Source organism: Bicyclus anynana, chromosome 8 (genome assembly GCF_947172395.1).
Source record: "Bicyclus anynana chromosome 8, ilBicAnyn1.1, whole genome shotgun sequence".
Taxonomy (NCBI): Eukaryota; Metazoa; Arthropoda; class Insecta; order Lepidoptera; family Nymphalidae; genus Bicyclus; species Bicyclus anynana.
The window spans coordinates 14,082,121-14,105,686 of NC_069090.1; the positions used below are offsets into that span (position 1 = coordinate 14,082,121).

The 23,566-nt window shown below is 35.3% G+C and overlaps 1 protein-coding gene across 9 annotated transcripts in view; it reads right to left on the bottom strand.

Annotated features, from left to right (window-relative positions):
* Positions 1 to 23,566, bottom strand: part of LOC112048640 (T-box transcription factor TBX3) — a 160,882-nt gene that overhangs the window by 103,784 nt on the left and 33,532 nt on the right. For 7 of the 9 annotated variants that reach the window (XM_052882933.1, XM_052882931.1, XM_052882935.1 and 4 more), the window contains exon 2: positions 256 to 369. The exons of the other annotated variants lie outside the window; for them this stretch is intronic. In XM_052882933.1, the coding sequence (XP_052738893.1) occupies positions 256 to 369 (114 nt within the window). The remainder of the gene's footprint in view (positions 1 to 255; positions 370 to 23,566) is intronic. 9 annotated transcript variants of the gene reach the window in all.

Consider the following 23,566-nt stretch of genomic DNA (forward strand, 5'->3'; position numbering starts at 1 on the left):
AGAATCACAAGCCTAATAGAGAAGCGTGTAACGGTACTCGATTCAGTGGCAGCGTCTTCAATCGACGGTCAGTCAGCGTTATTGTATCGTGCCAGATTCCAATTTAAATTGCGGTTCGAAAATTTACTGCAATATCGATTAGCTCCTGGCACTGTTAATGGACTAGCAGTTTAATGATGATCATCAAGCTCTCAGTCGTTACACAAAAGGCAAGAGGGATGTGATGCGTGTGATGATGGTTCCCTGATGGTCTACCTGTTGTGGAACTTATATCGGTAGTCGTCGGCTGCGACGATGTCCAGCAGGAGGATGTATTTCGCTTTCGCGTCCAGTCCGGACACGCGGAACTTCATTTGTGGGAACATTTGTCTGCAAAGCGGAATTATGCTTTTATCTCAACTGCTTCTGTTGCTTCGTCTCCCACATCCCGTAGATATTACATCACGCCATCATTAATTAGTTTTAAACAAAGAACATGATATCTAAACGTTGTGGAGTTTAAATTGTAGTGGACCTAAATTAATGTCTAAAAATATACTTATAACTAATAAAATTAACTAATTTAAAAATAATTTAGCGATATGCCGACTCGTCCTCACTTTCGTCTCATACGTGCAAAGTAATAGTAGATACTTCTTTTTCTGCATTTTCATTTGCAATACGATCAAGGTCATTACTTCAACACGCAATGTAACAACAAAGTTGCAAGTTATAATAAAATGTACAATGTATTATAATATTTGTTTGTGGCTTCAATGAGAAACCGCGAAATTTAAGAAGCGCTCATTGCTGAGTGCACGCTATATTTGCTCAGAATAAGAATAGATGATAGTAAATCATAATAAATAAAGAGTTAAAATAAAGGTTTAATATGCTAGTAGATTAAATAAAGGTTTAATTTAATAAGCTTTTAAGTTAAATAATAATAAATAGGTTCAGATTAATCGGCTTAACGTGACGAACGCGACTGATCCAAGTCATGTTAACTAATTTCTTACCATTCCTTTACTCTGTTATAATCTATTTTATCATCATGTTATTCTATTTATGCAGATTTCTATGGGTTGAATTCTGTAATGCCACATAGTCAGTGGTCAGTGTGAACGTAGTGTACTGCTCGTTAGGTTCAGATTTATCGGCTTAACGTGACGAACGCGACTGATCCAAGTCAAGTTAACTAATTTCTTACCATTCCTGTCCTCTGTTATGTTCTATTCTATCATCATGTTATTCTATTTATGCAGATGTCTATGGGTTAAAGTTTGTAATGCCATAGTCAGTGGTCAGTGTGAACGTAGTGTACTGCTCGTTAGGTTCAGATTTATCGGCTTAACGTGACGAACGCGACTGATCCAAGTCAAGTTAAATAATTTCTTACCATTCCTGTCCTCTGTTATGTTCTATTCTATCATCATGTTATTCTATTTATGCAGATGTCTATGGGTTAAAGTTTGTAATGCCATAGTCAGTGGTCAGTGTGAACGTAGTGTACTGCTCGTTAGGTTCAGATTTATCGGCTTAACGTGACGAACGCGACTGATCCAAGTCAAGTTAACTAATTTCTTACCATTCCTTTACTCTGTTATGATCTGTTATTCTATTTATGCAGATGTCTATGGGTTAAAGTCTGTAATGCCATGGTCATTGGTCAGTGTGAACGTAGTTTACCGCTCATTAGGTTCAGATTTATCGGTTTTACGTGACGAACACGACTGATCCAAGTCAAGTTAATTAATTTCTTACCATTCCTGTCCTCTGTTATGTTCTATTTTATTATCATGTTATTCTATTTATGCAGATGTCTATTGTCTATGGATTAAAGTCTGTAATGCCATAGCCAGTGGTCAGTGTGAACGTAGTTTACCGCTCATTAGGTTCAGATTAATCGGCTTAACGTGACGAACGCGACTGATCCAAGTCAAGTTAACTAATTTCTTACCATTCCTGTACTCTGTTATGTTCTATTCTATCATCATGTTATTCTATTTATGCAGATTTCTATGGGTTAATTTCTGTAATGCCATAGTCAGTGGTCAGTGTGAACGTAGTTTACTGCTCGTTAGGTTCAGATTAATCGGTTTAACGTGACGAACACGACTGATCCAAGTCATGTTAACTAATTTCTTACCATTCCCGTACTCTGTTATGTTCTATTTATGCAGATTTCTAAGGGTTAAAGTCTGTAATGCCATAGTCAGTGGTCAGTGTGAACGTAGTTTACCGCTCATTAGGTTCAGATTTATCGGCTTTACGTGACAAACACGACTGATCCAAGTCAGGTTGATTGATGTTGTACCGTGCTGTGGTATGTTCGGAATAATAAGTGCTGTCGCAGTTACCGGGCTGAATGCGGGTTCATCCGTGTCGTGACTTATGTCTGAGACATGGTTGGGATTTCCTTCTGATGTTTCGTTTGAATATGGATCTTGGAAAATAGTAGCATTTCAACATACAGCAATACTTTATAAGTTTGATATGGGTGATGATGAAATCGTTGGGATTTCCTTTAGATAGTAATGTATTATTTTAAGTTTAAGTTATTACTATTGTTTATTTTAGTTAATAAGGTTGTTGTGTGCTGTGTTTGTGGCGGCATCTGGTCAACGGTTCCAACTGAAAACCAGAGCTGCATGCTCTTTATATTTAAAGAGTATGTAGCATTATGCTGAGTTGGATCCGTTTACTGGGTTGTGCCACACATCGCAGGATATTGTTATAGAACAAATTGTGTTGTGTGGCATAATTCACTAATAAAGCTTTTTTTTTTCTTTCTTTCTTTCAATGCTTTGTCTGTTTTGTTTGAATACGGATCTTGGAAAGAGGTAGGATTTCAAATAGTCACCTACTTCATAACATTACATCAATATTATGAAGTACCTATTTGAAATCCTGGGGTGGTGATGGTGATTGATCCAGGGGATCCATCCATAAATATTTGGGATTTGCTTCTGATGTTTTGTATATTTTGTTTGGTAGGATTTCAATTTACATCAATAATTTATAACTTTGATATGTGTAATGGAGAAAACAGAGAAGACCAACTTTTAAATATTTTTTTTTGTCTGTCTGTTTGTCGACGGGCTAATCTTTGGAACTGCTAGACAAACTTTAATGGTACTTTCCCTGGAATATAGAGGTGGTTATTGAGCTTCATATTACGTTACTTCTAATCCCCAAAAAATCCATGACTAATGCAAGTCATACAATAAATACACTTTTCACGTGTATTTATTGTATAACTTGATCTATACCTACTAATATTATAAATAGGTAAAGTATATTGTGTTGTAGCGGGTAATCTCTAGATCTACTGAACCGACGTAGAAAGACGTCATTTTTGAGTGTCATAGGCTCTATATTCGAGTCCCCTCTCATTCTGAGGTGAGACTCGTGCTCAATAGTGAGCCAAATATGGGTTGTTAATGATGATGATTGCCTATATTTTATCCACATATAGTCACGAGAACCTACGCAGGTGAAACCGCGGGGTACCGGTTAGTATGGTATAAAACATGAGAACTGTTACTTCCATAGCGGTTGTCACTTTAGCAGGCAAAGCGTAACCACAACCAGCTGTAAATCGTGCCCGGTTGGTAACTGTAGCCGGTGTAGGTCACTCTGACAACATCATTACGTAACGCGGGGCTAAAAACACCCTGAAACCACACAGCGGCGTCGCTAAGTAATCTAATACATTAATCGTTGACGACCAGTATAAACAGACCCCCACAACATCGGCACTCCAATACGAATAACTTGTATTTGTATGCAGCCGACGGGTCTTCACACTGGACGCTGTGTATCAAACGTTGCGTGACACCTGATTCCACGGCACACCAATGTCGAATGTGGATCATTTTATGGTGGTCTGTCGATCATTTGTGCGAGTTTCCCTATTACGTTGAAATGTGGTATTATTAATTTATTTTCAAAGAAAAGTAAATAGTGGTTGCGTTTAATGGTTTTTTGTACGCGAAAAAGGAATCTGTAAAAAGTTTTCGCGTGTTATGATAAAATCTCAAATTCAAAACGTAGACACTTAAACATAGGTTTGCCTGGCACGTTTATTTATTGCCTACTAGCGGACGCCCGCGACTTTGTCCGCGTGAAACTCGATGTAAACTTTCAACTACCCCTACCCAACTCTACCCCTACCCAACTCTACCCCTACCCTACCTCTACCCTACCTTACCCTACCCCCTACCCTACCCCTACCTTCTCCTGAATTTTCTTTGCTATAAACCTCACGGAGCCTGAGACCTTGCCAACGAATGCAAAACCGTGGAAATCGGTTCGTGCGTTCTGGAGTTATAGCGTCAGGAAGGAAAACCCGATTTATTTTTATACATATAAAGTAGATTAACATTCCCGTGGGAATACGGGGATAAAATACATAGGTAGGTATAGCATTTGTTACTCACTGATAATGTAGCTTTCTATTGGTAAAAGAATTATCAAATCGGTTGTGTAGATCCAGTGATTACTTCCTATAACCTCAAAATCGTACAAACTTTACCTCTTTATACTAACCTCTAATTTTTTACATTTCAATCGCTTTTCAGTGTGACGTCATGTCTTTTCCTTCATGGACACAACACTATCACAGTTTATGAATGTGTTGAGTTATATTATAGGTACTTTGGCGAAAAAATTAGACCAAAAATAGTGTTTTTGGACCGTCATTTATGTACTTTTTTTTAAATTATGAATAAAAATTTCGAAAAATGCATTTAGAGTAAGTATTGCATAATTTATCTATCTCAAGGAATTTCAATTGAACATTGTCGAGTTATAAGAAACAATGCATCTATTTAAAAAGTTCAAGTTACCTAAACTTTGAAGAAAAGAATCGCTGTATCTTCTGAGATTCGCGTGCAGCGATAAAATTTGAAAGGAAAACATTTTTAACTGTAGGTATCTAAGAGCAAAATTTCAGGAAAATTTATTGAACATTGTAAAGCTTAGTTGCAATGGGGATGATGACTAGGTTTGAATATATTAATTTAAATGATACATTCGGGTAAATAAGGTCAATATTAACTAATTTATATATAAAAAGCAAAGATTGTCTGGATATTTGCAAAATAAAGGAGATTATAATATTTCAAAAATTATTAAAAATATTTTATCGTAATTAGATGAAAATTCATACAGTTTTAGCTTGCTTACATTATATGTGACTTTTTTTAATACGTGAACTATAAGCATAAACGCACAAATAACAAAGATATTAGTAATTTTGTTTGAACACGCATACAAATCTAACGATCATCATTGCCTATGACGTCATTATTTCGAGCCATTTTGTACGGGGCGTTTTTCAGGGATCCGCGGCAGCGCCGCAAATCTGACTCTTTAAATCCCTGTAGCTCCGAAAGTAATGATCGCAGATACCCTGTTACTTTTACAAAATTGCTTTACTATTAGTATACTCTTAATTTATATACAATTTAAAAAACTGTCATCATCCCTATTGTTGACCTAATTTATTAGTTGTATTGTTTTAGGAAAGATTTGATCGTCTGTTTGTTTGCATTGAATAAATAGGCTCTGAAACTACTGAACCGATTTGAAAAACTCTTTCACTGTTGGGAAGCTACACTATCCTTGATTGTTATAGGCTATATTTTATCCCCCTGTTCCTACGGGAACGGGAACCACGCGGCGTCTGCTACTATGCTTCTAGAAATGTGAATATAAAAAAAAACATACTTAGATAAATTTGTACAATACTAAGCTAGTGTGGGTATTAAGATAGTTAATGAATATAAATAGATGCATAATTTAATCATAGGTTAAAGTCATAAATCCGTTCATAAAAAAATAACTTACATCAAAAACTATTTACAACCGTTTGAATATCTACACATATATGAATAGTTATTAATAAAAACTACGTAACAATTCTTCACATTAACATTCAGTTAGGAACTAGAAAAACCGGAATAGTATCTACATTTATTGACCTAGGTTCTAATATGTATTTTAATGTGCCGACATTTCAATTGGAACCTTATCTTTTGGGTGGTAGAGTTCAGTTTTTTCGTAGGGTTGAATAGCTGAGTTGGCACCATACAATGGCTCGTCTAAGTATGGCGTAGGACACTTAAAAGGTGACGCAAGCGGTCTTCAGCCTGGCTTTCAAGATTGGCGGGTTTTGAATAGACTATTTGAATACCTACGAATTATAATAATAGGGGTTGAAGGGGTCTGTAATATTCATTGAATATATTAAAATTTATGATTTTCAGTGGCTTTTTACTACATTGTAACGAGAAGTGATGGACTAAAAGCCTGCTATAGTTGGACTTACCTCTTTATAAGAAAGTTTTTTTTAGCCTTTGTCTACAATCTCACCTGATGATAAGTGATTATGTAATCTAAGATGGAAGCGGGTTAACTTGTTAGGAGGATGAAAAGCAACACCCCTTTCGGTTTCTACGCGACATGGTACCGGAACGCTATATCGCTTGGTACCTACGTCTTTGCCGCTAGGGTGGTAACTAACCACGGCCGAAGCCTCCCACCCAGCCAGACCTGTATCAATTAATTAAGAAGAAGAAGAAATACTTCATTGCACACAAAAATAATTAAAAAATAATCATTAAAAAAGTTATAAGTATTTAAATTAGGTACTTTGCCATCCTATGATTTTACCATAGGTAAATACGGTAGCCATTTTTGAAATAGAAGAGTAATAAGAGTTTTGAAATATAGCAGGTTTCAAGGGTATTTAATCGTCCACATAATATGAAGGCACTCGCTAGTGCAAAATAAAAATACTAATGTTATATGCAATCGTTTTTAGGGTTCCGTAGTCATCAAGGAACACCATATTACCACCAACCTTTACAGTTTCGTCTGACTAAGGAGTGGTTTCCTGTTCATCTGCGATGTAGCTCCGAGGCTATTAGTACTAGAAAGCTGTATTTTAGCATGAGTATTTTTAGGATATCTTCCCTACAAGTAAAGTGTAAAATCTATTTTTTTTCTGGTTTATCCCATAGTTTTTTTTTACTATGGTAGGTGTGTTAACATAGTTTTTCTATTTAGGGATTGTTTATACAATTATAATGTGCAGGTATAGTGATAATTTTTGTCGTCAGAGTGAAATGTCCCCGCGCCCTCTCTTAGCTGAAAAGTTGTCGGAAATTCATTGTATGAAATTAAAAGAAAAATAACCACAGCTTAGTAAAAATTTAATCTGAAAGAGTTATAGTACATACCTAGATCAAAAACCACAATTCTGAGTTGGCATAGGTGAAAATATAATTGCGGAACCCTAGACTAGGCATGGCCCGACAGTCACTTGGTCGGCTTTTTATTATTGTAAGGAAGCGACAATTTCATTAATTTATGATGTATTGTATTCAACGATAAACTTCTTACAATTCATAATAATGAAATATTCAATTCATTGTAATCGAATTGAATTAACTCGTTTGAAGTTCACATTACGTGGACAGTTTTTATTGTCAGTTTACAAACTAATTATAATCAACTAACTGGCATCTGTCTGCGATAATAAATAAATGGATGAGTTTTTAGACGACACGTGGCGCAGTGGGTAGTGGTTAGTGACCCTGCTTTCTGCATTCACTACCAATTCGATTCCCACAACTGGAAAATATTTGTGGTATGAGCCCACAGAACATGGTGCAAAACGCAGTGCTAACGATTATGTGGATGTCGATTCCTCTTTATCAAAATCTTTTCCAGCTTTGGGTCCTCATTCGCACGAGGGTTGAATATTCGGGTTATTTTTTTTATTCTGATATTATTATTTTGTTCAAAAGTGAGTGCTGTTTCCATCAAATGTAACATGCAGGTTTTAGCCCCTTTTCTACTTTATTACTTCTGATTGATGAAATTTATATCTACCTATATGAATGTATGATAATTAATTAGCAGCTTGTCATTCGACATAAGTGAGTGTGAAAGCGATACGTTATAAGCCTGCGTTGGCGCTTATTTACGTTCTTAATTTAATTCATAGTCTATTTCTGACAACCAAAATTTGAAAATGCATTATTGCTCCATAAAAAAGGGTCGTTGTTTTAAAAACTCTCGTGCGAATGAGGGCCAAAGTTGTAAACACACCCAGGAACTCAATATGATGAAGTAGGCTATCTTTAGTTGGTAGATATGAGTATCTACACTGCGCCTTAGGTAGGTAGAGCCTTGTAATATACAAGTAACAGCTCTCGAAAACTTATTTTGAGAGAGCCGCCACCCACCTCAACCAACTAGTGCTTGCAGCTACACTGTCAATTGTAACGACAATGCTTCTCAGGCAACACAAACGCAAGCTACGAAGCGTCTTCGCCGGCGAAGATCCCGAGATCCCCGATGCCCGACGTCACCCAGACGTGGGCTTTTCAACTCAAGCTCAGGGGGTTTTTCAACTCAAACCCGTAGAGCCTTACGGTACTTACACAATCAGAAAAAAAGACATTGCCAAATTTCATCCTTAGTAAGTGAAGCAGTTTTATATTTATTGTGATGAGTTTCACTTTCACTTTTGTATATTTACAATTTAGGCAATGGGCGGGGAACATAGTTCGAACAGCCGATGGACGTTGGGGTCACAAAGTACTGGAATGGCGACCCCGCACTAGTAAACTCAGTGTTGGCCGACCCCCCACCAGGTCGACTGACGACATCAAGCGACAGGGATTCGCTGGAGGCAGGTGGCTCAGTATCGTGATGTTTGGAAGTTCCTACAAAAGGCCTATGTCCTGCAGTGGACGTCCATCGGCTTATATGATGAAGGTATTCGTCAATTACAATAAAGTTTCTTACGGCATAACATAATTTTTAGTGTTGCCAGGGTTCTACGGCAAAATTGAGGAAAAAACGAAGTTTACAAGCGAAACGCGCGCAGTTTGACATCGTCGTTGCCGTGTAGGGCTAATTATAAATAAAAACGGTCATTAAATCCACGAGAGAGAGGGCTTGCTGCCTCAATGCGTCGCAGTGAATGCAGTATTAGCGCACTCACTGATTGTCTATACCACGTCTATACGCCATAACCTGTTTTATAGCTGCCTTATAGCTATAGCTATGCTATGTGCAAGGAGATTTACTTTACTGGTATTGGGAATGTGAGTATGTTTGTTTGTAGCTTTAACTATTAACTGGTCATAGTAAAGAAAGAGTCCACTGTTTTACCTACCTACGTAATAGGGTAGTTGACTCATATCAAATAATAATTTAATTTACATAGAATAAGGGTCCGAAATATATCGATATTAATTTATAAAAATTAAGTAATTCTTATAAAACTTAATTTAAAAATCATGTATTTTTCATATTTTCCAAACGTCAAAAATTTTGTGACGTCACAATTTTACTTGATGTACCTACTAATCGTCAAATTAATTTTTAACAAATATTTTTGTCAAACGCTCCTTTTGTAATGGATTTGTTATAGTGATGTCATGAATCATCATCATTATTCCAATAGGAGTTTTGGCTCTTAATGTCAAAAACATATTTAAAAACTAAAATTTCATGTACCTACCTACCTCTAACCATGTTTCAAAAAAGTATGATTTTTTTAATCTCGTAGAATGTTATTGTACTATTTAAGACCATTAAAAAAAGTGTCAACTAGCCTATTATACCAAAAATTATGGTGGAACGAACGACAAAATAAACGTTGAGTTTTTCGATTATCAGTATGGACGGTACATTTTTAAACTCTTTTATTCGTAAGTACATCTTACTCCTACCTAGAAAACGTCTTTTGAAACTATAGGCTACCTACTCGCTCGTCTAACTTCCTAAATCAAGGCTCAGACGAACCTCGAAAATTTTTTCGAAATGAAAAAAGGGCAAACGACTCCCCAAATGTAATGAAGTTCCACCGACAGCTCCCCACAAAATTCTCCATGCGTTCCCTTGAATAATGAACGTGCGAAAAAATCCGCGTCGCCTAGCCTGTCCTAGTAAACGCTAGAACATTATCCTAATTAACGCACACATCACTAGCAGAAACGACATAAGAGCATACACTAAATATCACAAATATAGACTCTAATTACAAAAAGATAGAGTTTAATTTACTTTGACAACTGATTTTAGAAAAATCGTATCAAAAACTACGTTCCACGACAGATAAACACTATGTTTGCGTAAAGGCGTAACATCCCCTGTGTCAATTACTGTCAGTAATTGGGGGGTCATCGCGAAATTCGCTTTAAAGGGATGGGGTGAGGTGGGGAGGGGTGCATCTGCTCACACGTTGACGCATTCTTGCGGCTTCGCCCGTGAATGGGCCGGTTACACCAAACTATAAGCCCTTGCTAAACGAAAGTTAACTGTCAATATACGCTTGGCTAGTTTTATTTACAAGTAATAAAACAAGTAAACAACCAAAAATTATTAACTATTTTTTATCTTACGTAGTAAAAACACTGGTCACATAGAAGAAAATTGTTTTTTTTTGGAATTATAAAATGCGTGTTTCAATGTTGGGTATATTATAAAATATTTAGTTATGATTAATAAATAATTGTGAATAGTGAAAACAATAAACAATATGGTTAGATATAAAAAAAAACAATAATTTAAAGAACTTGACACGCGACAAATACACGCCGGTCCCAAATGTATAACTTAATCATTGATTAAGAAAATGGTTGTATTGTAAATAGGCTTAAAGTTAAATACTATCATGCCGAATGAGCAGCAACGATTAAGTCTAAGTTAGGGCGCGCTTACCTAAAGAATAATTACTCTAGGCTTGAAAGGTAATAAGTTAATCGGAGATTAACGTGTCGGTACCTCTGGGCGTCAACGAGTCAACTCGGCTTTCACGAGAATCAGCCGACATCGCTATAGCACACCAACCTTTGCAACCTTACGCCTGCACTCCGCACAATATCTATCAAGCTATCGATTTGTGTGACAACGGAACGTTCTCGAAACAAAAAAGTACTCTTGACTGATAGAAATTACTTAATACCTACTTATTTATTTGAAACTAGCGGACGTCCGACTTAGCGTGAAATTTAGATTTTCACAAATTCTACGGGAAATATGTATTTTTTCGGGATAAAAAGTAACTCAACAACATTGTAAAGCCCAACGTCTTCAGTGGCTAGGGCACGTAGAGAGGATGCCAAATACTAGAGAGCCTAAAGTGTCAAAATGGAGACCACAAGTAAGAAGATTGAAAGGAAGGCTTAAAAAAGATGGCTAGATTGTGTTAAGGAGGACCTGCAAAAAATGGAAAAATTATCTGCGTAGGGAAAAAATGCAAGGAATAGAAATGAATGGAGAAAAGTGATAAAGGGAGCCCAAGACCTACATAGGGTAGTAGCGCCGAAGGAAGTAAGTAAGTAAAAAGTAGCTCAATAGCGTCCTCTATCTTCATTGAAAGTCCCAGTAATAGGTTCAGCTGTTCCAGAGATTACCCCGGACAAACAGACAGACAATTTTTTTTAAAAAGCTTGTTTGTGTTTTTACACATATAGTGATAAAAATCAGTTCAGTAATTTTGTGTTAAAATGAAAATTACGAAATTGCCCGTACTGTGGCGCTTTGTGGAAAATAAATCACTCAACCGATTTTCATGAAAATTAATTGGGACCAATCTGGAAGTATACTCTCTCAAACAAAAAAAGAATTTTTGAAATTGGTTAAGAAATGACGAAGTTATGCGTTAACAAACATAAAAAAATGTATTTCGCAGTAATAGAAACACAAACACACACATAAAGCGTCAGCACAAAAAACAAACATCCAGTATTATGTATGAGCAACAATTGGCATCACCTCCAAGCATCGGCCAACAATTAATATCATTAAAACTAATGGGCCGTTACCTCATAAATGTTTCATAAATGCTACACCTTTGACTATTTAACAGTTAGCACATGCTCTACCGAATTAAGTAACGATAATACTGAGTTTTACTATATTGTTTTGGTTCCGTATCCTACCAATATTATAAACGCGAAAGTTTGTATGGATGTTTGTTACTCTTTAACGCCGCTACTACTGAAGCGGTTTGCCTGATATTCGGAATGGAAATATATTTTACTCTGGATTAACACATAGGCTACTTTTTATCCCGAAAAAATCCATGGATTCCTGAGATTTGCGAAAACTGATGATTTTGATGATATGTATGTTTGTTACTCTTTCACGCCTCGACTACTGAACCGGATTAGCTGAAATTTGGTATTGAGATATATTATAGCATTGATTAATACATAGGCTACTTTTTATCCTGAACAAATCCATGGTTCTCGAGGGATTTGTGAAAAACCCCTCGAGAACCATGGATTTGTTCAGGAAAAATTTGGAATGGAAATCGATTTTACTCTGGCTTAAAACATAGGCTACTTTTCATCCCGGAAAAATCCATGGTTCCCGCGGGATTTGTGTCAAACTGAATTCCACGTGGACGAAGTCGCGGGCGACCGCCAGTAGACTATATTTATTCCCGTATTAACGCGAACTACGCGGATGAAACCGCAGGGCGTCGGCTAGTATTTTATATTACGAGTAACAAATACCTACCTGGATAGCTATAATCTTTATCATGAATTTATTGCTACTACCTTTTAACTTTATTGTATTTAAGTATAACAGATGTAAAAAATAAAAAGCTTCCTCTATAGTAATTTAGAATACCAACGCAAATGCGAGGAATAACGTGTTATGTCAATATGTGGGCGGCCACAGAGTTAGAACCGTTAGAAGTGACATGTGGGTGGGACTTACGTGGTTTCAGTTTCATGACTATTCGACTTCAAAGTTCATGTTAATGAATTGATGTTTTGATTTACGTTTCAGCAGAGTTCAAAGACCATTGGTGGGTTTGAGATATAATTTACAAAATAATTTCTTAATTAGAAAAGCATTTATTAAGTCGTTAATACAAAACGCATGGAAGTCATTTTCTGCTCTCTTCTGAATACAATAAAAATTATTATATTTATATATTATATATAAATATAATATATAAATATACTTAACTTAACTAACTAAAATATGACAGCGTCCTTACACAAATGTCATTAAGACCGCCAAATATTTTTTTTTGTTTTAAATTACCAAATTAGTGAATAGGCCAGCAGATAAGTTTGCGCCACAATAGACACGTATTATTTAATGTCATATCTAGAAGTGTAACATCTAGGCGCACGCACGGCGCGGCGGTAATGTAGTGCCTCGATCGCCTATAAAGATAAGCGAATGCCGCTACCGAACACTCCCGAGTAATTAATAAAAGTAATTAAAAGTATTTCATAAAATACTTTCCCAACCGCCTGTCGATGCGAATTTTATTTATCGAACTTTGTGTCTTACTTCGACAAACTGAGTCTAAAATGCAGATTTTATGGTTTTTGTTATGTAGGTAAGTCATGCTTTCTCTACACCATCGAAATAAGCTATGCCGATTCATCATAATAATAATAAATTTTCTTTATTCGTTGAAACAAATCATCATCATCATCATCATCATCATCATATCAGCCGATGGACGTCCACTGCTGAACATAGGCCTTTTGTAGGGACTTCCAAACATCACGATACTGAGCCACCTGCATTCAGCGAATCCCGGCGACTCGCTTGATGTCGTCAGTCCACCTGGTGGGGGGTCGGCCAACACTGCGCTTACTAGTGCGGGGTTACCATTCCAGCACTTTGGGACCGCAACGTCCATCGGCTCTTCGAACTATGTGCCCCGCCCATTGCCACTTCAGCTTCGCAACTCGTTGAGCTATGTCGGTGACTTTGGTTCTTCTGCAGATCTCCTCAGTTCTGATTCAATCACGCAGAGATACTCCTAACATAGCTCGTTCCATCGCCCGTTGTGTGACTCTGAGCCTTCTTCAAGCCCATTTGTTATTAACAAGACTTAAAGAAACCTTGGTTCTTAGTGCAAGTTTAGAAGAATAGAGCAACAAGTATATTGACGATTTATCTTCATTCATACATTCAGGCTATTTAAATTTAGCGTTCCTGTACGATGTCGTATAGAAACCGAAAGGGGTGTGGATTTTCATCCTACTCCTAAAAAGATAGCCCGCTTCCATTTTAGATTGCATCATCACTTACCATCAGGTGAGATTGTAGTCAAAAAAAATGAATAAAAATAAACAGTTTTATTAATAGCATTCAACAACATTACATATTATTAAAACAAATACAGGTATTTGTTTTAAAAAGTTATTTAGTTAGTGAAACAGCACGAACTCGCGTATACCCTAGTAGGTATGGATTACATTACAACAAAGTAATGTATTCATTTAAAAGCAAAAAAAAACCAAATCGAATCGATTACGAAGCGAATCATCGAAAAACTCCATTAAGACGCAAAATATCATCGCCAATTATAAAATTTCGTGTCAAAAACGAAATAACAAAAAAATATATGGAGTGGTCAACCGGTTTTTATTTTATTTATTTTTCCTGATGGGATTATTGATATCTATGGGACGTTGTTTATGAATTGTTAATAGCTCAGACCTTAATAAAACCCTACATGGGTTATGTTTTGTGCATTGTAAGTCTGTGTGTTTTTGTTTTAAATTTAAAGATTTAGGATACGTGAATAGAGTGTAAAGCGATGGGGGGTAATAATAAAAGAGTGGGCGTAAGCTCTCAAAAGTTTTAAATGAATAACTGTAATGTAAATTTTAAGTTTTGATTAATAAAAATTGAAAAATAATAAAATTGTTAATGTTTTATTTTGATACCTGCCAAGGTAGTCGAGCTGTGACATACAAAGGGAAATGCCCACCGCCCAATACACGGAACCTCGGGAGCCCAGGAATACCCCCATATTAAGTAGATGATAATTGTGACGTCCTGCTTGTCACCAAGGTAAGGCTTATAAAGAAACACAAAATGATTTATTTGACAACCTCGTGTGTGCACGTCCGCTCGGCTAGGCGGTAAGTTCCTGTCCCCCCGCGCCCCCCGCGTCGCGCCGTGCCTCCACGACTTTATCGTTTATTCAGTAGTCATCACACCTCTCCTTTTTTGACAAATTGAAATATTTAAATATAGTTCATATACAATAATAATTTACTGTAAATTTATTTACAAACAAAACAAAACTAAACATCTTTAATGCATTCGCATTAATAGAAATTATTTATTCGCTGTTAACATCACTTATTTTATCCGAATCATCTTTATCATCTCCTAAAACTCCCCATTGACCTTCAATTCGTGAATACTATTTCTCATTAACTCCTGTCCTGTCTTATCGTTTCGTATATTATACTCAGGGCCTTTGTGGTTTAAGATCGTATGTGTTGTTGACATATACCTTCTCTCCAAAACCAGTATCTATATCTTGTGCCTTTTTTCTCCTGTCTCCGTATTCTTTCCCTTTTTCTTTCATTATTTTGTCTTTATCTTTAATTTGTAAAATTTATACGTTTTCTAAATCAATTTGATTTCTCAGATTGACTAATTTTAAGACTTTTCGTCAGCAGGTGTTATCGTTTAATTTCTTTTTATTTGCTATAGTAATCAACTGTAACTAAAAGATGATGTCCGCTAGGCAAGTTAATCGACTGCCACGTCAATCCAAGGTTTAGATGGCAGCTCACGACGTTTCATTGGTATTGGAGGATTTGGTGCAGAAACCAAAGTGCAACCCTTACAACTTTTTACAAATCTCTCAGCATCACTGTCTATTTTGGGTCACCATACTTTGGTTCATTGTTTCATTGTACCAATTCCTGGATGTTCTTTGTGGATTGCCTCCAAAACCTGGTGTCGTAACTTTAAAGGTATGACAACTTTAGTTCCTCTCCACAAAAGGCCTTCATATGTCCAGAGTTCGGCTAGAAATATTCTATAAATATTTATTGATGGATCCCAGTTATTGGATGACAGAGCTTCTTTAACTAGTCGAATTTTATTATAATCTAAAGACAATTCTGTTAATGTTTTCATCTCTAAGGCACACTGTCTAGCGAATTGAATCAAACGGCTGGGGGTTATTTGTGGCACATAATCGAGATAGGCGATATTTGTTTTGCCTGGTTTACATAGCACCTTAAAATTATAAGCTTGAAGATGAAGTACCTAACGCTCAATTCGGGCACATGTTTTTTGATCGGCTACTAAATATAACCTCCAGTGGTTTATAATCGGTTTCTAAATCGAACGTATCCTTGCCGAATACATATATATCGAAATGCTCAACTGTCCAAACTAATGCAAGTGCTTCCTTTTATATCTGACAGTAACGTTTTTCGACGTCAGTTAGGCCTTTATTGCCGTAAGATACGAGATCCGTTACTATATGAATAAACACTGCAATTAACCCTACCGGACTTGCATCGGTGCGCATGCAACCGATTTGTGCATTTTTCCTAATTTAAGGGATTTAGTAAGCTTAACCCCTTGTATTGATAACTGATGGCCGAGAAATTTAATACTTTTGCAACAAAAATACACTTATTTGGGTTTAGAAGCTTTTTATAAATATTGCTTTTTTTTAAAGTAGCTAAAAGTTATCTAGCATTATGTTCAGCTTTATTTTCTTCATAAACTACAATATATATCTATGAAGTTTACCACACCCTCACATGACAAAAGGATTCTTTAAAGTATTTTCTGGAACTGCTCTGGAGCACATGAAATACAAAACATCAATCTTTTATAGCGACATAAAATTGTACCTGATCTGCTACTTGAATATCAGTATCAATAGATCCAGTAACTATATGAGGTTTATCGCTACCATAAGCAATAAATATATTATTTGGCTTAGCAATTTGATTTCTAACTTCAACTTTTGGTCATCGCTTGACATCTTAATTCTTATTTTTTCTTCAAGAATTCAAAAAATTCTAAATTCATTTATTTCAATTAGGCTTAGTTTACAAGCACTTTTGAAATGTCAGGATTATGTCATATTTTAATTTAATCTAATGGTGGTAATAATAGACGAAAACTTGAAATTAAAGTTACAAGGGTTCTGAATGCGCCTTGGTCCGAGAAGAGCCCACAATAAACTCAGCCAAGGTTTAAATATTGATTTATTTATTATTATTATTATTTTATTTTTTTTTTTTTTTTACCACCATTTTACAAACTTATCGAAAACTAAACACACAGTCGTATAATACAGTTTAACACCAAGCTTTTCTATTATTTATATAGTCATTAACACTATAATAAGACTTTCCTAAAAGCTTGCGTCTAATAAATGCGTCGTCACTTTGAACTTTTTGAGAGATATTCCAGTGGCTTCATGTGGTAGTTTATTTATTATAAAAACGTATGCAATTTCTCTTAAAAGAATTACTACTTTTTTTTATTTTTTGTTATTTTATTTTTATTTCTGACATTAATGTTATTGCAATCACACCTTTAATTTTTTTTTCTCCATTCTTTTAAAAAAACTACATAATTTTTTTTTTTAGATTTTAACGATTCTCTAGGCCCCATTTTATATATCGCACGAACAGCTCTCTTCTGCTGAATAAATAAACTATCAATATCAGCAGCATTACCCCATAGTAAAATACCAAAGTCAAAGTAGCTTCGAATATTTATCTGCTGCCTTTAAAATAGAACTATTCCTTTTGCTAGATTGAGTGCGATATATATTTCTTAAATGCCTATAAACCCACATTTTAGACAGTGGTTCTTTGCCGGGAAAATATTACTATCTGCTGTATTTCGCACACTACCACACCGACAACATTCTCAATTTTCAGATCAATTGTATTTTGTGTCAATTTTATATATAACAGATGTTTTAGATACTTGACCGAAATCATCGAGTTGCCGTTCAACGGCCTCAATACATTTACCTGGGCATCATCACCCAGTATAAGTATTTTTTCTTTAGATCTTTCGAATTAAATTTCTCTACTATCTGATCAATAATGTTATCCTCATTATTACAAAATTTGTATTTACTACTTTGATGACACAATCGCACTAAAAATTCATGAAATCATTCATTTTGTTTTTGAAATTATTCATTTCAGTCTTACATAAATTTTATTTTGCATCGGAGAGAAACAAAACATCTAGTTTCTTTATTGCGAAGTCATATTCATCACCATCGCGATCAGTGTCTTGGTCGCCCGGTAAATTATAATATATTTCTTGTAACGCCAACCCTCCCAAGTGGAGCAAGTTACCCTAGCGTTTTTTTTTTTTTTCTTTTTGGATGCTGTTAGAAATATTTCTAATGTTTCCATTTTTTCGCAAACCTACAGATGCAAGATCGCCATCGTCATCGTAATCGAATATTTCTAGGGATGGTGTATTATCCAGTTTGTTACTGATTTTTTAGTACCAACCGACATCCTCGTCAGTTTACTACTGTTTTTCTAGCACCAACTGGATTATCCAGTTTGCTACTGATTGTTTTAGTACCAACCGACGTCCTTGCCAGTTTACTACTGTTTTGCTAGCACCAACTGGATTATCCAGTTTGCTACTGATTGTTTTAGTACCAACCGACGTCTTTGCCAGTTTACTACTGTTTTGCTAGCACCAACTGGATTATTCAGTTTGCTACTGATTGTTTTAGTACCAATTGACAGTGTCAATTTACTACAATGCACGTACGTTCATTACCAGCCAAAATTTTGACTTTATGTGGATGGTTGTAGCACTCGTTAAAAGGCTTCATTTCAGAGTGTGAAATGTTTGCTTTGATATCCATATTGACCAAAACAGTTAAGTAAGTACCCAAAATAATTTCAATATAGTACCTACCATTATTTCAGGGGAAAATTAAGTTGTATTTCTTCTCTTTGACTGGCTATAAACCATAAACTATTTCATTTTTATAAGATATTTAAAACAATTTTAACAGTCATCGTTATTCCGTATCTGAATCAATCTAATTTTAACTGCTTGTGCACAAAGCCCATTTGTAAATGCCCATAAAAATAAACTAAATTTTATTTTAGTATTATTTCTAATTTCCAAACGACTCTAATCGTGGTTACAATTTAATTTAGATAGAATCACTCATACTGATTAAAAAAGAATATACTCCACGGTGTGATACCTTTGCCTCTTCGAATTGAAATTCGAATTTAAAAAAAATAAAGAAAAAATTAATTAAGTATTCAAAAAATCTCAATTAAACTTAATCTTTTATAAATTATTTACTAAATTGGAATGTTTTTTTGGTTCCGATACATTAATTATTATTTTATTAACATTTTATCTACTAGAATACACGCTACTGAGACGGCATTCGTTTATGCAAGTTGCCACCTGTACCCAATGGCGTCGGTGCGTTTTGTTGGGTACTTACTCACTATTTTATTTTATTCACTGTTCTTTTTCCTTTTTTTCCACATTTATTTCTAGCGCTTACCCTGTAGGACTCGTCGCCAGTTGTGACGTCCTGCTTGTCACCAAGGTAAGGCTTATAAAGAAACACAAAATGATTTATTTGACAACCTCGTGTGTGCACGTCCGCTCGGCTAGGCGGTAAGTTCCTGTCCCCCCGCGCCCCCCGCGTCGCGCCGTTTCCACGACTTTATCGTTTATTCAGTAGTCATCACAATAATATTTAAGATACATAAATAAATAACTGTTAAAATAATTAAGTAATAAAATTATATTTCTTGAAAAAAAAAACATTTTTTTTATCAATCTTCTAGCTCAAAAAGTTCGCAGGAGTACCGAAGCGGCGAAGTAACATTAAAAGCTGTATTTTTTTTTACCAACAAGCTTAACAAACAAGAAAATAAACAAACATATCATAAGTGTTCAAAAAATCTAGGCTGTATGGTAAACGATCTTTGCTTCTCCCCGTTGGGTACAAATTAAAGATGAATTAAAAATGTCTTTAAACGTTGGAGCAAACTTTTTTTATATTATTGATTTAAATTTTAAAGTAGAATTATCAAGGTTTTTTTAAAATATAAGTAAATTGCAGGGTGGTTAGTGTAGGCCAGGGTCGAAGATGGTTATTTCCTTTTGTACCACTATTACTGAATTCTTTACAATTTTATAAAAGTCGTACTACGTAGAACATAACATTACGTATATCTGTATTGTTTTGAAAGAAAGAAAATTATTTTATTTGGACACACACACACACATAATACACAAAAGACAACAAATACCTAAAACAAAAGAAAGAAATTTTAAAAATATAGTAAACTATAATTTAAAGATATTAAACTAATAATTAAATTAAATTAAAAAAAAAAAAATATGTGTGTTGTACCAAAATGGTCACCACTCAGCATGTGCTACGCTAGTGAGGGATGCACCAGCACAGCGCTGGTCTTCCGTGGAGCCATGTGGTGACGCGGGCGGAAACAACAAGAAGAAGTGTTACTAATTAATAATAAGAACATAATAAATAATTATATATATATATACCTTTATATTTATATAGTGTAGTAGTTTCCAGTGAGAAATATAATATAGAGTAGAAATAAATAAAATTAATTTATTGGGTCCTCAAAACCTTCCCGGAGACTATTTAACATTAATTAATTTTTAAAGAGTATATATCGCATTATATTATTAGTAGTTTTATATCGCACTAGCGGACGCCCGCGACTTCGTCCGCGTGAAACTCGATGTAAACTTTCAACTACCCCTACCCAATTGTACTCCTACCCTACCCCTACCTTTTCCTGAATTTTCTTTGCTATAAACCTCACGGAGCCCGAGACCTTTTCAACGAATGCTAAACCGTGGAAATCGGTTCGTGCGTTTTGGAATTATAGCGTCAGGAAGGAAAACCTGACTTATTTTTATATAGTAGATTATGCAGTGTAATGCATAATTTTTCAACAAAATGCATAAGTGTCACAACAGCGCCACAAGCAGTGTCTGACACTATTGTCGTGTGTGTATTGGCTGAACACAACACGTATGCAAGTTGTTACTATGTTTATTGCCACATAATACCTCAATTGCAGCATTGCATGCCAATTTTGTTCCGTGATGTGTTATACTGATGCCTTTGAACACTTTAAAGTGGCACTTTAAACTGATTCCACTGCTAGCTACTGTTTAAAATTGCACCTTGCGATTGTTTGCTTATTTAAAAGATGAATAGGTTCCAATACCTACCTACTTAGTTATTTTTATACACACAGCCCAATCTTTTAGGGGCAATATGAAAATTAATCAATTTCCTTTTATACAGTAATGTCAGCGCTAAGGAATAATTGTTTTAAATGTGACTTCACAGGTTAAGATCTATATATCTATACAAGTATTATAAAGCTGAAGAGTTTGTTTGTTTGCTTGAACGAGCTAATCTCAGCAACTACTGGTCCGATTTGAAAAATTCCTTCAGTGTTAGATAGCCCATTGATCGAGGAAGGCTATATAGGTTATATATTATCGCCGTATTCACGCGGGAACGGAAATCTACGGGTAAAACCACACGGCATCAGCTAGTAATAAATAAAGGAAAAAGAATATCTAAAGGAGTCGTAGGTTTGTATGAAGATCCTTCATAAGCTCCCACGCATATGAAGTTGTGGGTGTTCATTAGTCTGGTATTCAAACTTGGTATATTATTACAGCAAAAGTAGACACTTATTAATGAAGGACTTTATTAAATATGTCATAAAAGAAATCATTTAATGAATGTTATTTCTAAAACGTTAACGTTTTCTTCATTTAATTAATGTTATTACTTAAACGTTTTACCTGAAAAAAAAACTGTGCACTTTTAATAATCTGCGACTCTATGAAAAAAAAACCTTTGTTCCAAAATTAACGTCCATCTCTTTGCTTTAATAGCCTATTACAAGGATAATCGCCTACAGGGTTTTTTTTTTCAAAAATTAAAAAGGGCTCGTGATGTTTGATTTAAGACAAAAGTCGGCACGTTGGAAGAGATACACAAAAGAAATAAAAAAGGTATAAATAACGTTTAACAAAAAACAGTGACATCTCGTTTCTCTTATCGAAACGTCCGTACCGCCTGACGGTAGCCCGGCTAATCGACACAAAAAGCTATGGAGCAGATACTTTTATAAAATATTTTTTCTTACTAATAAAATATTTTACTGGTAATGATAACACGTGCGTAAAGTAAAAAAAAGATTATCGTTATCTGTCCACTTCACTATTGTTTAGTGTTTATAGATATGAATGTACATACCTACATAAATTCCATATTACAGAAATAGAGAGACAAAGTCTTTAACGTATTAGGTACCACTATGCATGTAGAATAGTCTAATTGAATCGAAGCATTTTGCATTGCAATAAAATTGAATTCCTCTGAACTTGCAATGCGAAAACGATTTGCCATATTCAGCACTTCTCTTTGTCATGAGTTATCAAGACAACGTGCATTTCTTAAGTAAATGCTTGACCTCTTTGGTGGCCCTTACCATAACGCATCTTTCCAATGTGAGTCTCTGTAAATCTACTTTCCCACGATATTCAATACCATTGAGCCAAAGTTAATTTTAAATATACCGAATATTAGTGTGTTTGGGATTTATTCTATTTAGACTCGATTAAATTCGTCCTAAAGAAGTCCGAGTTAGTGAACACACGAGAAAATGAGACAAGACGTTATTTTATCAGCCTAGCTTAGCCTATATTACTCGCTGATAATGCAGCTTTCTATTGGTGAATTTTTAACCGTTTTTGAGTTAAATAGTAGCAAACAAACAAAAAATCAAATGTTACCGCTTTATAATATTAGTTTAGAAGTTTCGAAATTTTGGATTAAAAAAACAATGTGGGTGGTGGCGACTCCACAGTTTTTCGTAGCGGATAAAGATAAGCAAGCCGCGACGTAGAGCGCCGCGCGACGCCTTGGGGTGGCCTCGTTACGATCCCTCTATTATGTAGCTACTCTGTGACTCTTTGAGGCTCTACTTCTCATTGATTGACAGCTAGAGAAACGTACTATAAGCTCTGCACTTAGTTGACTATAAATTTTATATCCTAAAAAACAAATCTAATCAAAAAATTTTAGCGCTGCAACTTTCTATGTAACCCACAGAATTGAGCCTTATGTACATTTAATTTCAGCACAATTCAGAAGTGAATACTGATTGTCAGCAGAAATAAGCAAAGTTGTAATTTTTCTTCCAGATGATTATTGTCACAAAGATATCATGATCATCAGCCCATTTTACCGGCCCACTGGGGCCAGTTTCCTCTCCTTATGGTAGAGAGGATATTGAGCTTAAGCCCACCATACTACTCCATGCGTTGCGGCGGGTTAAGAGTATTTGTTTCTGTACCATTGTTGTTATTGATAAAGACCGGACCCTACTTTCAACTTGTTTCAGTTGAGCTATTCACTAATTTGGTCATTATTAACAAGCTATTAAAGTAAACTTCAAGTCAACTGAGAAATGTTAAGTATGATATCCACGAAAGGTTACATCGAATCTCAATTTCTTATATGTCAACTAACATACGTCAAAGACATTTAAAAATTATTGTAAACTAAGCCTACATGACATAAACAATCGATTTTAATTTCTGATTTGATTTTCAAAGTCATCTTCCTAACTTCAAGAATCCATACGCCGTCCCAAGATTTGAATATTCCTAAGACGTCATTATCCGTAGTAGCTTATAGGCTAACTTCTGAAGCAACAGG